Genomic DNA, 15,407 nt, shown 5'->3' with positions numbered 1-15,407 from the left:
TAAAGATTTGAAACAACATTAATTTCTCCAACAGCTCCAGCTCTAACTGCATACTGAAATCATTATGGTGTCATTGGTGCTTTGAAGTTCACATCACCTCAGAGATTTATAACTGTCACAAGCAATGAATCTGTTGTTGGGAACTTCGTCTATTGTGAATCCAACCAAATTTCTTCAGTTCTGCTCTGAATCTGACTTGATATATGTGGTATTTATATGCTGGAAAAAAGAATTAAAACAACAAAACAACTATTATTGCTGTTTGTACCAATTTGATGAAATGGTACTGCACCTCAATTGAAACTTGGTTTAATTATTAGATAATCAGAGAATAATTAAATAACATTAAAACATTATATCAGATAATAATTCATTCTGATTAGAAGCAACAGCTAAGGGGCAGCAGATCCCACAGATCTCATTGCCAGCCATGTGCTGGTTGGGTGCCGCAGGAAGAAACACAACAGCACAGATCTGGATTCTCTGGTACTTCTGGTTTTCAATAAGACTTAGAAAGAAAGAAAGAATGAACTTCCTGCCGTGGTTTACTCATTTGCTGGGCCATCTCCACACAACTCTGAATCCAAGACAGCCACTCTTGTTTTCTGCATGCTAAGGACCTCCGTGTTGCCCACCACTGTAACAAAGGAAGGTGCAGGGAGATTCTTCTTGGTTTTCACATCTGTTTTGCTCCATCTTCAAGAACTCAAGTGGCTGTCTGTAAGATAAAGGGGCCTCTAGTGAAATCATTAAAAGGCGTCTGTCACTGACTGGGTGTAAAGCTTGGGAGAGAGAGGCATCACTAACAGAGAGGGGAAGAAAAAAGCACCTGGGCATGCTGGGAGGGGTTTTGCTAGCCATCTGATGTCAGGGCTGAGTCGGTGGGCCACCAGGCATGGGGAATGGTAGCAGCCCAGGGAGAGCTGTGCAAAGGCGCTGCCTTGGAACAGGTCACCTCTTGAGGGCTCCTCCGGGGCTTCACTGTTTCACCTGCATTGCTTTACTTCATACATTCGCAGTGCATGGTGTCACAAAGACTAAGAGCTGCAGTCTGCTTCTAGTCCACTTCGGAGTCAGTTCCACTCCTCTTGCAGGAGAAGAGCTTATGGAGAAAATCCTCTGTTGCCCCGTGGCTCACTTGTATTTGGTCTGCTCTTTTGATGTTTGAAAAAACCTTGTGTTGTACAGACATGGACTAGAGGTTAGATCAGGACAGGACAGGATAGATATTTTCCTTCTGTAATCTTTATGAACCTGCTAACTACAGCTGGTATAAAGTTCTGATTAAATCTGTTAACTCTGCATTTGATTTCATGGAGACACTATTTATCGATAAAAGCACAGTGCAGCCTGTCTGCAAAATCTTACTGCTATTACAAGGTCTTTGAGGGCACAGTTTCTCATCATGGCATTAATAATTTGTATTTGTATTAATTATTTGTCAAATACTGATGGTTACCATCTAGATGGATTGCAAAAACTGCTGTCTGTCCCATTCCCAGAAATCATACAGAAAAAAGAAATACAAGTAGGTATCCTCCAAAGTATTTTATTCAATAATTGCTGTGATTATTCAGTCATGAAGTAAAACCAGGTTTCCATTAGAGGTGCATATACCGTTGCTGATCTAGGCAGCCCCCTCCTGCATAATCATGAGTATTTTTTATTTAGTGAATACCAATGTCATTTGGCAACCTTTATAAGTTGATAAAATCTGCTAAAGTTCAAAACCATTTTAGAGAAAGGGCCAGAGTAAACATTAACAACCTCATTTGCTTAGGTTGGGTAACTTGAAAAGGCTGCATAACATCAATGAAAATGCTTTGTCAATCACATTCTACACTAGATTAGTCTTAAAGTCCAAGGAAGAATCAAAGTTCACCTAAGTGTATAAACTTCTGTCTAGCACTCCCTGGTATCCTTTCCAAGTTTAACGAAAAAGAAAAATGAAGGAGAAAGAACAGTCGGTAGCTATTGAGGAAATAATAGACTCCTCAAAAATAAAACTGGTGAGCAAATATTTTCTTTGTCTTTCTTCAATAGTATAAAGGTGCTAGATAGGGAATTGTCTCTTTCAGTTACAGAGAACTAACAATGAAATGCACAAACTGAGAACTCTTGTTTTCTGCAGCTGTTTTCTGCAGCTGGAGGTGTCTTCTGATATCACTGCCACTGCTCTTTTGAATGTCATACAGATGCCAGATGAAGGTCTGTTATCGGTATTTCACACAATATAGTAGTCTGAAGCTGAAACAGGCAGCATACAGCTCTCCTGCATGCTCTATGTACTCCAAATAGACTGGGTACAAGCGTGATTTCTCTCATGCTGTAGAAAAGGTCTTCATAGCATAGAGCATACAGTACTTTGGGTCAGGAGAAGAATTGTGGTCCATTTTATATAGTTGTGGCACTCAAAAGCTGTGCAAAATGCCCAAATAGCTCAGCTCTGTCTTGAATGCTCTAATGGCACAATGTCTAATAACGCTGCTCTATTTTGAGGTTAGAAATCAGAAGACTCAGGCTTCATGCAGCTGGAGTAAATTTTTTCATACCAATGAAATGAAGGAAAAATTCCTTTTTTCCTCTTTGATTTTCTCTTTTGGAAACATAAATAGACATAAATGGAAGTATTATTCTACAATATATAGTTGTTTGCATGTAAGTACCTCTTATAAACATGGTCTTTGTCTCAGAGTTTAACATATGTTGAACAGAGGTAGGAGAAAAGGATAGATAAAACATGATTCTAATTCTCCTAATATGCTCGTTTATTTTTGGTAAGAATGTGCTTTGATAACATATTCTGCTCTTTTAGATACACTGCTTATCTCTGAAAGTCTTTGTGGGCTCTGCACATTGGAAACAACCCATAAACAAATGTCAATGCCCTTTAGCATTACACTAACTTCAGTATTGTTTTATATGGTCCCTTGTGAAAGAACTAGCTGGTCCTGAGGAAATGTGGTAGTCATATTTTATTGCAGAAATACAAAATCAGGCTCTGTTATTATTACAGGAATCAATGGTTTATCAACATTTGATTAACCTTATCTCATTATCAACTAGTAGGCCAACAAATGAGGTTGAATTCATCTCACCTAATCCACTCACATCTAGTTCACTCATCCACAGCCGAATGCCTCACTCTTGTCTCTGTAACTATAAAGAGGCAACTCCACCTTGCAATTTGTCTCACTGATTTTAGATGTAACATTTAGTATGAAATGAGTGGCACCAGAGAAACCTATGTTTCCCTCCTTCAATACGAAGGAATTCTAAAGAACTCACTCAAATACACATTCACACTGTAAATACCTGCATTCAGTTGTATTTCCAGCCTTTGAGGACAGAAAAACAAAAGGTACATATGAAGACTCTCTCTCTCTTCTTCACTATAGGTAATCTCAATTTTCTCAGTGTCTAAGTATATAAAAATCAGCATTTTGGAGTAGATCCTGAACTGGTAGACAAAGGAAAGGATTTTTAATATGTGCTGTTATATTGCAGTTTGCTTTCATTGATGGATGATAATTTTTTTCAATGTCTGAGCACTCCTTGCTAATTCTAAGCTCCTGTGCATCAGGATCTGCAAGGAAATTCCTGCAGTTTGGGGCCACCGGGCAGATTCTGTTTTACCCCAAAGAACTGATGCACAGCCTCTGCCACATGTCTCATGTTGTTTGTATACAGCAATGCAAGACCTGAAGTCAGCAGTAGATGACAGAAAATAGACAAGGCTACATTAAGCTCCTTCGGTCTGTAACATATAGGTTACTGTCACTTCTGGAGCTAAACTTTATGAATTTCTGTCAATGACATTGACATAGGTAGAATAAAAGGTTTCTGAGCTCAGAGGCAACAACTGTGGCCACTGACTTTGTTTCCCAGGTACAGTCAAGCTTCTTACTGCCAGACAAAGCTAACTTCTGGAAAACACATAGATTTCTTGAAGGTCCTTTTGAGAAATAAACTCCTGAAAAATACAATTGCTTTTCTTAGCACCTCCTTCTCCATCAGCTAAGGTCTTCTATGACTTTTACTGTATGTGTACAGTAGTTTACTATGATTTTTACAAGTAAACGTTTAGGAATATATCTGAAATCAACCACTACAGAAAGGAATTGCAACCAAAATGGAACTCTGCGTGGGACATGCTAATCCATCTGAATACACTAGATAACGGAAATGATTAAATACGTTGCTTTAATGTATTCAGATACTTAGGTGATATGTGAAATGTAGGAGGATAAAGTATATAATATATATAATATAAATACTGGTAATAGAGATCTTAGCATCTATATTTAAGACAAAATGTCCCATATTCTAATCCTGAAAAAAAAATTCTAGTTTTCCCTTCACCCTCAGCCTCAATTTTTCACTTTTCTTGTTTTTGTGCTGACATTATTTCATTGGTTTTAGAGGAAGAATTTTAATTATTTGGCATTTAGGGGTGCTAGCCAGAGAACCAGAAGCTGTTGGATGGAAGCAGGAATTATCACATTGGCTGGTGTTACTAGTGAAATAATCTTAGTAAAAAAGCTAACAGTGCAGTCATCTTTGGGTTTCAGACCCTGGAGATTAGTGGGACAATACTCTTGTGACATTTGATGTCCAGCTTCCAGTTGGATAATGACAGTATCACAACATCACTTAATTTTTGGTCCATGTCTGTTAGCTTTCTAACTGGAAAAACCAACAAAACATAAAAACATATAGTTAAGAGATGATAACTGAATGAAAAGAACTCTCCAGCAAAAGGCCAGATTCTCCAGAAAATTCGTTTGCTTGGTCATATTTGATCAGACATTTATCTAGACAATGGACTTCCGTGTGTATGATCAGGGCAGGAATGTACTGTAACTGGGAATATGAACAGAGTTCATTTTTCTCTGATGAATAATGAACCATCTTGATGATCATTATTTGAAGATAAAAAATGACCAGTTTTCATGCATAATATATAATATATATTATAATATATCTGAACATTAAGTCCCTGGTTGAGGAGTGTGTAATTATGAACCATGTTAAAGATAAATATAGATGGAGATACAATTTGTTCTAAGGAAAACAAGTCTGAAAAGGGAAGCATTTGCTTTTCTGCTGTTCTCTTTAGATAATAAAAAGACAAAGTGGAACATTTGGGTATTATTATTATCATTAAAGTTCATCTATTTTCAAATATCAATATTTTGCATTGCAATTACAGAAGGACCTGAAATATTTAGCTGTGAATGGACATGAGTCCTAGAACAGAGTCTTGTTCGAGACCCTGAAAACAGTATACTTCAACTTTCTTGATAGCTGACAGTGTAAACACATCCTTACAGAGAAAAACGATGTCCCAGGTTCTGTTGCTCACCTTCAAGCAACACGGTAATTGCAAAAGAAAGTCAGATCTTGAACCCCAGTCTTCTGAACACAGGACTTGTATTGACCCACAAGATTATTCATCCTATTTGGAACACCTGCAAATTAGATGAAAAGTCCGAATTCACTAAAACATTGAAGATACAAGAATGTATCTTGACTTTTCAATGCAATCTTGCATTGAAGATATGAGAATGACCCCATTTTTCCACCTGTCAAAAACTGGAAATACCTGGTATACCATCTATTACAATTTAGAAAATGCATTTGGGTTGTTTACACTTATTGATCAACTCACTATTTGGCCAAATTCAATGCACATTTTGAGGTTCATCTGTGAATTTCAAAGACTGCAAAATAATTTTGTCTACCTGCCCTGAATAAGCGGGAAAGGAATCACAAGGAATTAAGTATGTAGTTGTGGGTTTTTTGTTGGTTTTTTTTTTTTGTATCGCAGTAATACAAATACTGAACAAACTGAATTTTACTCGATTTGTAAAATGAACTGTGGACACAGTAGCAAATCTAGATTTCTACATTTGGGATGCATATTATATTACTATAAAAACTTTGTAAAATCTCTGCTTTGATTTTTTAATTGAAGTGAATCAGCAAGAACCACACTGAAATGGATGGGTGCTAACATTTTTGTCCCTAAGAAGAAGTAGCCTCATTTTACAAAACTCTTCTTTGAAGTGATGCTATCAATTAGGTTCATGAGAACATGATTTAAATGGGTTATACTAGGGGTGGGAAAGACCAAAGTATTGTACTAATATTTCACATATGACCACTTTAGTCGAGATGTAGTCTGTGAATGTATTAATTTTTGCCAAGCACCAAAAGAAATTTTCTCTTGCAGACATAGTATCTGACCTTTCGAGTTCTATATAATTTCTTCTTGTGACAAGTGAAGCAGCATGTCCTATGCTTCCCTGTTGAGTTTGCCAAGTCTGTAGGTGCAGTACAGGCAATCTGACCATGTGTAGTAGGGCCAATGATCCTCAGAATGGTCTGTACTGCCCATCAGACACTCTGGATGTATGTCACACTTCTATTACTGCAGGAAATGCAGCCGTGTAGCCATGCTTGGTGAGTTGCATGTCTGTAGTTATTAACCTTGGAAAAGAGGATAGCAAAGGAAGTTTCTGCTAGCAGGACTATTCCTGCAGCTTGCTTCCCACTTGCTCTCTTTCTCGTGGGCTTTTTGACCTGGGCAGAATGAAGATCTCTGGTACAGGTGGCCTGGTCCTTACCTTTGTATTTTCTGGGGACATTTTCTGATCATACAATTGGGCTCGTGAATCTGACTGGGGAAAAGAGACCTGGGGAGAAATGGTAGCTGGAAATAAGCCTTCATGAACAGGACAGTTCATCCTGCTGCCTGCTCCCAGGTCGCTCAAGGGAAAGGACGTCTTTGGTGAAAAGCTTTTGCTATCCTAGGATTTAGCCTTTTTAGTAACTAGAACATGTGAAGTGTCTGCTCTGTACATACCTTCTGTCACTTCCATGATTAGTGACATCCTTTTGGATGTCTGGAGAGCTGTTTGCTACTGCAATTAGTCTTTCTAGCTAGTCCTGCGTATCCAAGGCTTGTTGATTGTAGCCTTCTTTTATGAATGCATATTATTAAAATGCAATATAGATTGTATAGAAAGAAACCGAACAGGGTTCTTTTCAGGTTAAGGGGCAAGCTAAGGAGATGATAAAGATTTTGTTAAAAGAGAAGATATTAATGAAGTGCTCCAAGAATCAATCCTCAGCCTCAGTTTATTTAATATTTTCATTAGTGACCTTGGTACAAAAAATACGTTTATGCTGATGAAATTTACTGAGGTAGCAAAAGTAGAAAGTATTGCCAATACAAAGGAAGATGAGGATATCATAGAGGAAGAATTATATGACTGTGATGACAGAATAGTATAAATGGAAGGAATGTAATAGTACTCAGTGCAAGGTCATTCATTTAAATACTAATAATGGGAATGTCTGCAGTAAGCTGAGAGCTCATTAACTGGAGATGACAGAGAAAGATCTGGTTACATTAGTTGCTCAAAGGATGACTATAAGCCATCAAAATGATGGGACTGCAAAAGGGAGATAAATATGATCTTAGGATCCATAATGAGAGAGATTTCCAAGACACAAGGAAATATCCACTGTGGAATTCACTGGTTACAAAACTTTCGGAATGCTGTAGGCAAATAAAGGTGTCCACCCATCAGAAACACTAATTAAAAGCAGGAAAAGTAGAGAGAGGCCTATTAGGACAAATCATAGCGTAGGAAGTCTGGCTAAAGAAGCCAGACTTGGCAAACCAAAGGCTTAAGAAAGCTATAGTCACTGACAATAATCACATGGGGAGGTTAAAGAATGAACTTTATATGCTAAAAGAGCACTAAACCAAAATCAAATTTGTCTCGGAATGGAAATAGAAAGAAAGCTTTTTAACAATAATTTGTGATCATTTGATTATTGGAAAACACTCCAAATAAAAATGCTGGAGATGTGAAATCTAATTGGTTTTAAGACAGAGCATTATTGGTCTATGAAATGGATTATGTGATGATACGCTAAATGAGCCTAATATCCGGGAAATGCTTTCTAGTCCGGGGTCTCTGAGTCTAGACTGGGTATTACCACATTCAGCAGAATTTTTAAATTAAGAAAAATCTAGTTGACTTTGGAACAGGATTGAGCCGTTATTTTCTAGCTGTGCAACATTGACAGCGGTAGAGCCACGATCCTTACAGGCTTAAATGTTAGTGTAACACAAATACAACATGCGAAGATTAACCAAAGTGGAAAAATACTTCAGTAGTGTGTGATCATGTAGGTGAACTCTATTGTGACATAGAGCTGTCTAGGGACTACAGGTGAGCAGGACCAGACAACCCTTACCCATGTATTTTATTATCATATTAAGAATCCTTCTCTTTTGTTCCTGGAAGATATGGAAATGCTATTTGGTTCAAGTCAGCCTTGAAATTTCATTATATTTACCAACAGCTGCCATGCCATGCGGTATTTGGAATACTGCATTTCCTGGCTTAGTAATGTTTTCCTTTAAAAAAACCCCACATGACCTAATATTAGAGACTGCATATTGTGATCACAGCTGTCCATTGCTAGACATCTATGTGGGTAACAAACCCTTAATATTTGCCACACAGTCCTGCCCACAAAGCAGTTCAGACCCAAGTATTGAATATAACAAGCTCCTCTGGATGAGGCCTTTACAGTACTTGTCTTGGACACTGCCAGCAAGCACAAGGTCACAGGCTCCTGCGAGGTGCTGCTGAGCTCAAGCCAGGCACTCGCTCAGGTACTTCAGCTGAAGTTTGCTTTTATAATTGGTCTAAGCTTCAAAGTTGAGCATCTTTCAGGACTGAGCCCTGTGAATGGAAATTCTCATGTTCCAGTCTTTGCACACAGGCATTGAAGATCCCATGACACTTTACACAAAAGGAAGAACGTTAACCCCAATGTCCTTGCCAAATGCTAACTTCGTTAATTACAGTCTGCTTTCTTTAATTCTCCTTGCAGTTTTAATTAGATATGGTATTATTCTCTTCCTGTACCACATTGTCACTGGTTATTCCCACTTAACCATTTGCTATGTTAAAGGTTGTTAATCTTTTGTCCAAAGCTGGCTGCATTTTAGATGCAGAAAAATGGCTAATTATATGCTGCTATTTTTACTATGTGTATGCTCAGCCCTTATGAGCCACTTGCATCTAAATTCTTAGACACACAAATAAATATGTGTATCATGGATAGAAAGGTTGGAAATTATGTGACTTACCAGGACTTCTCAGAACAACACAGGTATGAACGAATATAGCTCATAATACCTGCAGGATAAATAAATTATTTCCTGGGACTTATGAATTTTCATACCCAAATGTCTGCATTTCCACATCTCTAAACCAAAAGCAAGAAGATGCTTTTGATGCAGTGTAATCAGCTGGAGTTTTAAAGTGCTTTGGGATTCATCAGATTTGACAGTGCTATATAATTGTAAGATTATCATTGTGCACATATCATATAATTATGCCATTGCAAATGATTTGTACTTTTAGTAAGATTGCATTGGATTTTTGTAAGAGTATGTCGATGTGTATATTTATCTTGTAATGTAGAACTGGAAGCTATTTGAAGCCTCAGTACTGAAAAAACTTTCCCCACTTACATGACATAGTAAGAAAGAAATTGCATGGAGTTTTAGTGCATGTCCAAACAACTAGATGTATTTTGACATGCAATTTGTATAATATATTGTGCCATATATTTTAATTTTGTAATTTAAAAAGTTTTTTCCCAGATGTCTAAATTTCTGAAAGAGCTTCCTGCTTTGACAGAAAAAAAAAACCCCTATTTTTCCTCATGTTGTGTCAAAATTGGCCAATTTATATTTTAAGACTATTCTCAGTGTTCAGTAACATTGGCAAGGAAATTCCTTGGGATTTTCCATGCTTGACATCAATGCAGGGGAAACTCAGGTTGAGAATTTCAACAGAATACTTTGATACATTTTTGACTTTGTATTTTTAAAACTCCCCCATAATCAGAAATGTGAATATTTGCCAAGAAAGACCCAGTCTGGTTTGCTTTGTTGTTCTTATGTGATTTTTTAAATAAGAGGTCATTTGGAAATTTTCACATTAGGAGCACAGTGAAGTTTCATGAGAAGGTTCATGTGGAAAGCCTGCTACTGTCACCCCAGGCTTTCTTTAGAGCCAGTAAGAAGAAACAGAGGTGATTCAGTTCACTCCAAGTGTCCAAGACAGGTCAGATTAATCGCCTGCTATTTCTTCTCCTTCTCCTAAATCCTGACATTGGGAGTTATTCCTTCCACACTAATTCATAGCAGATTTTTCCATGTGTCACCATTTCTGTAGGAACTAAGCGACTGTCAAAAGTAGTCTAATTTACTGGTGCTTTATACCCACTTCGCCCTACTCTAAGTGTGAAAATGCTGTGCTGGTTAACTGAGAATGAAGACAATGTGTCAAAGGGAGACCATCAGTGGTTCTATCCACAAAGAAGCCACTTACCAATCACAGTGGCCATTACAATATGCTGGAGATTTCTACTAAATGCACAGGAAGAAAGAGGCAGCTGATAGTGTGATTGGCACAGCTGCTTTGGCACTGGGCAGAATCACCCAGACAAATCCTGAAGGGAGACAGCAAACCAAAGTCTAGATGGGAGGTAGGTATGAAGAAAAGAATCTTTTTTTTTGCATGTCCTTTTTACAACCAGGTGGGTAAGCTGTTTATTCTGTTATCCAGTCCTTCAGAGGATGACAGACTTAAGAAAAGTCAAACCATTCTGTATTGCGAAAGAGTAATCTACCTATGGATTGTTAAAAATGGTAGTATTTTTCACACTTGTGAATGTTTCAATCAGAAAGACGGATTCTGTAGCCCAGAAATTAGAGCTTTCAGATAGGTAAATGAGTGAGAATTTTGTAGGCTCTCTGTGACAGTGCTGTTGAATAGAGTTATTCTCTGATGTCCAAGTTCCAGAGAATAATTTAGGACAGTTAACATTAGATCAAAGTTTCTCTTTAATGGCGTGGCAGAACACTGATTTTGACACTCTTAGTGATTAACACATATGTGAATCATTCTAATTAGTGAGGTTATAAGATTGTAGCCATCAGTAGATGAATAACTTGGGTTTGTGTTTCATTTTCATCATCTCCACATGGGAGTTATGACTCTGCTTTCTTAATGACTGATAAAAATTGCGAAATGATGAGCGGAAAAATGCTGGAGACCATCTGTGTAAAACAAAGATGATATGGGACATTTGGGAAAATATTTCATGCCCTTCACTGCTTGATGGAAGCATTAGTGCAGCCAGACATAGACCATGGGCTGATACTCGCTTGCAGCCTTGGCTGTGTGGGATGACACTGCCCCAGCAGTTCTGCTGATGGAAGGAGCGGTATGAGCTCTTATCACTCCAGCCATCAGCGGCTGAATTAGATGGAAGAACCTTCATCAACTGTGTAATCAAATTCAGCTGAAATGGCTACCTTTGGCTTTAAGTTGAGTTTACTCGTCCTCATGCACTTCTGAACTTTCATGTGTGCTAGTATTAGTTTTTCATTTTAAGCTAAGTAATTACTATTGGTGACCTTTTCTCTTGGATCTTGGTGTTGTTGTTGATGAATTAATGCTTGAAAATCAGAAGTAATCAATGATGTATCTCACGTGTTTGTGTCAAACTATGGTTTACAATTCTGATTTTTTTCATTAGTGGTGATGATCTTATAAATTACCACCAGTTTCATGCAAATTATTGAATTTATATATACAGCTGTGTGAAATATGTAAAATATGATAGATATGCATTTCTCATTTATTAGATTAGATTATTTTAAGTGGTTACTATTTCCTAGCATTTCACAAAAACAGTAGCCTAAACCACGTGACAGCTTTATCCAAAGTCCACTGGAGTAAGTGTAGGAGTCACACTTACTCTCATTTTTTATATCAGCACTAAACATGAAAATTCTGTTTTCATATCATTTCAATTTCATTTACATGAATGTAGTAAGTCATAAAATATGTGTCTAGCGCTAATATGAGTTCACTTTTTTAATATAGTTATAGTATCCCTGGAACAAAGAAAATGCAAAGGTAACGCTGCAGTGAATTCTGTAACACTTGTCAGTTTACCACTCTGGAATGAAACAAAGGTGCTTAATGTGGGAATGTGCTTAGCGTTCAAATCCTGCATATTAAACATAGCTTGTTCTTGACTAATACTCAACTGAATTCCAAACATTCTTTAAAAAAGTATTTTCATTGAGAGATCAAATATGTAAGAAGATTTTCAAAACTGACTTGGTGTTGTGATTTCTAACAGTATTTAAAAATTTCCAGTTCTCCTAACTAATAAGCCTCTAGAAATATGAGCATGTTATTTATGTTTATTAAAAAAGATTTCTGATTGCTTAATTTCATTGTGGGTTATAAAATTAAGAGAATTTAACACAAACTAGGTTCTCAGATAATTTAGTGAAGTTATTAGCTAATTTATTAAAATTATTATTTAAAAATAAAACTATTTACAATTTCAGATTTAATATGAAAATATAGCAAGCACTGCCCTGGAAAAGTTTCACACTAAGCAAGTCATTGGTAAAGTGTCTCCATTCAAAATAACTTGTGGTGAACCTCACACTCTCTACAAGTAGAAAAATGATGAGAGGCTAAAAATAGTTGGTTCACAGCAGACCTATGGTTGGCGTCTCGGTGACCTGCCTGAAAAATTTCAGGGTGTTTCAGGATCCGTGGCTGCAGGGCATGTCTTTAAAAACATGTTTTCTTGTCTATGAAAAACAATTTTCTTAAATAACTCCTAATTTCCTTCCATTCTTTTCTATCTCAATTAAGTTGTTTTACTCACAATTTTCCTCACACTTTATTTCTGGTCATAGAAACTGAAAAAAGCCTGAACTGTTCTTTACTAAACTTCTACATATTTTAGAATCATTTCAGATATGTAAAATTATTCAAGTAAAAGTAATATTTGGAATTTGTAATTATCTGGAATCCATAGAAACATACTTTAGCCTTATTTCCCTCTAAGTGCATTGTATGGTTTTATTTAATACATTTTGGGAGATAATAAGGATAATGATACACATGATCATACATGTTATGCATGTTAAAACCATTAGGTTATCTGGTCTGTACTGACAACAGCACAGTTTCTTTCCTTAAAACGTATTCTTTGATGTTTTGTCCACTCTAATTTTAACTGTTGCACTTAAGTGGGTCACTGAATCTTTATACTGCTAAACTAGGTGCAGTATGAAGTATGAATTTGGAGTTTAGTGATGTGGCTTAAAAATCACTGGGGAGTAGGTCAAACCCAGCAAGGGTATTTTTACTGTCAACCTAATTCATGTTTGAAGTGCAGTTGTGGTAATCCTGTTATTGGAAAATATGGTATAGAAGTAACTAAAAAATGGACACTGAGGGCTATATCCTGCCATCACTCTGCACCTGAAACCGACACAAACAGCACTTAGATGCTTGTGGAACAGTGGCAGATTCTGACCCTTATATTTTACATTATAGTACATAATGGCAAACTTTCCCTTTTGACATATATGCACAGCTCCTTCTAAGGGTATCAGGTCATATTCAAAGAAATTAGCTCTTTGTATTTATGTTTTTATTATTATTATTATTATTATTATTTTAAGTCTTTAATTTATTTTATTTTTTTTTCTCTTATTCTTCTTTCCTCCTCCTGCCCCTCAAGCTATCTAGCAGCATTTTGGATATATATAACAGTGACCAGGGAATGGCACCAGCCAATATGGGTCTCACAAATGCTTCTTGCCCAGCTAATCTACCAGTAAAAAGGGAACTCACAGGTAAAAGAAATCTGAGATTTTAGTACTTTATAATTTCAGACGTGATTATGTTTCTTTTAAAAGTTGAATAAATCTTACCCATGAAATAAATCTCCATAATTCATTTCCTGAGAATTTTAAAGTTTGTTGTTTCATTTAAGGTAAAGAACAATGACCAAGGAGAGACATTTTGGTTTTGTTCTCCTCTTCAGCAATTCAGAAACCATGTTTGCCCCTTGGATTTTATGCTTCTGATAAAGCTAATGATTTTAGGAAACATAGTGGATTCTTCCACATATTGGCTCCTGATCAACGGTATAAATAAATTATCATCCATTAAATTTGTTCCATGGTGGAATAAATGGTTCTTTTAAAAGCTTACAATGAGGCTATTCAAGGTAAATCTATATTAGTGGATTAACAACTTTAAAAGTTACATTCAATTAATCCAAAGAATGCTAACAACCATGTACAGTTTATTAACGTCACTCAGAGGAAACAGTGAGTTTGTTCAATATCTTACAAATCTGATTAACTCTTGCATTATGGGATATACAAATCCATATTCACATTAGTGTATTGTAAGTTTTATCCTGATGTAAAACACAGTCAGGAAAAATACCCCTCCATAGCATTTCTGTTCTTAAATAAAAAATATGCAATAAAAAAAGTCTTAAGCAACCTGCCAGACTTGCTCAAAAATTTAGTACTTGTAGAATATAGATTTGCTTATGATCTTGTTTAATAATAAAAAGAGTAATGAAGTAAAAAGACTAGAAGCCTGCTCTTTATGACAAGAGGCCACTTTGAAAAGGTGAAAGAAGTACTGGAATTGCAACTTAAGGACTGTTTTAATAAATGTTACTTTCTGTCAGAAGCAGATACACGAGCAATGGCAAAGGAGAGACAAAAAAAGGATAACCACAATCTCAGTAAGTATATGTTCATCTTCCATCTCATTAAATGGAATGTAAGGAGAATGCAAAAATAATATACATTAGCTACCATGTCTCCATTCTTTTTCTATATCAGCATCTTGCCAGGGTAATCAAATTGAACTCAGTCTGTAAATACAACCAACCATACAGCTTTCTTCCCTGAAGAAACTCTTTCAAAATACTTTGCATATTTCAATGAACTTCTTTCTAGATCATCTCCTGGTCCTATATTTTTATTCTAGTTGTACATGTATCCTACATTATTCCGTTTTATTTGATGTTGTCTTTAAGAATTACAGTGCAAAACAGACAAGAAAGGAGGCAGATGATAAAAAAACCAACCCCAACAGCGAAGATCCAGCCTCCTCACACTTTTCTTACTGAAGCATCTAAATGAGAGGCTGTACCTCTCTAGGGGTGATGGGAAGGAAAAGAAGCATTTAAAGAGAATATCAGACAACTTCCAAATGCTAGTTAAGCACTTAAAGTTGTGGAAATCATATGCCACAAAAGGAGATTGGTGCAGGACTGGGTGAGACACATGATGCTGGAATAGGCTGCCCAGGGAAGTGGTTGAGTCGCCATCCCTGGACGTGTCTAAGAGTCATTTAGATCTGGTGTTGGTGGAGAAGGTGTAAGGCAGAACTTTGTAGAGAAGGTTTGATGGTTGGACTCTATGATCCCAAGGGTCTTTTCCAACCTAAATAATTCTA

The 15,407-nt window shown here is 36.6% G+C and overlaps 1 protein-coding gene across 2 annotated transcripts in view; it reads left to right on the top strand.

Annotated features, from left to right (window-relative positions):
* TFEC (transcription factor EC) overlaps positions 1-15,407 on the top strand; it is a 90,425-nt gene that overhangs the window by 64,906 nt on the left and 10,112 nt on the right. Inside the window, exons 4-6 of one of the 2 annotated variants that reach the window (XM_014963492.1) lie at positions 4,619-4,624; positions 13,663-13,777; positions 14,632-14,688. In XM_014963492.1, coding sequence (XP_014818978.1) covers positions 4,619-4,624; positions 13,663-13,777; positions 14,632-14,688 — 178 coding nt within the window. The remainder of the gene's footprint in view (positions 1-4,618; positions 4,625-13,662; positions 13,778-14,631; positions 14,689-15,407) is intronic. The other variant, XM_014963491.1, reaches the window with a different exon arrangement.

The sequence above is a fragment of the Calidris pugnax genome, unplaced genomic scaffold (assembly GCF_001431845.1).
Source record: "Calidris pugnax isolate Ruff unplaced genomic scaffold, ASM143184v1 scaffold44, whole genome shotgun sequence".
In the NCBI taxonomy this organism is placed as follows: Eukaryota; Metazoa; Chordata; class Aves; order Charadriiformes; family Scolopacidae; genus Calidris; species Calidris pugnax.
Note: the sequence above shows the minus strand (reverse complement) of the source record. Positions and strands in the feature narration are given on the sequence as shown.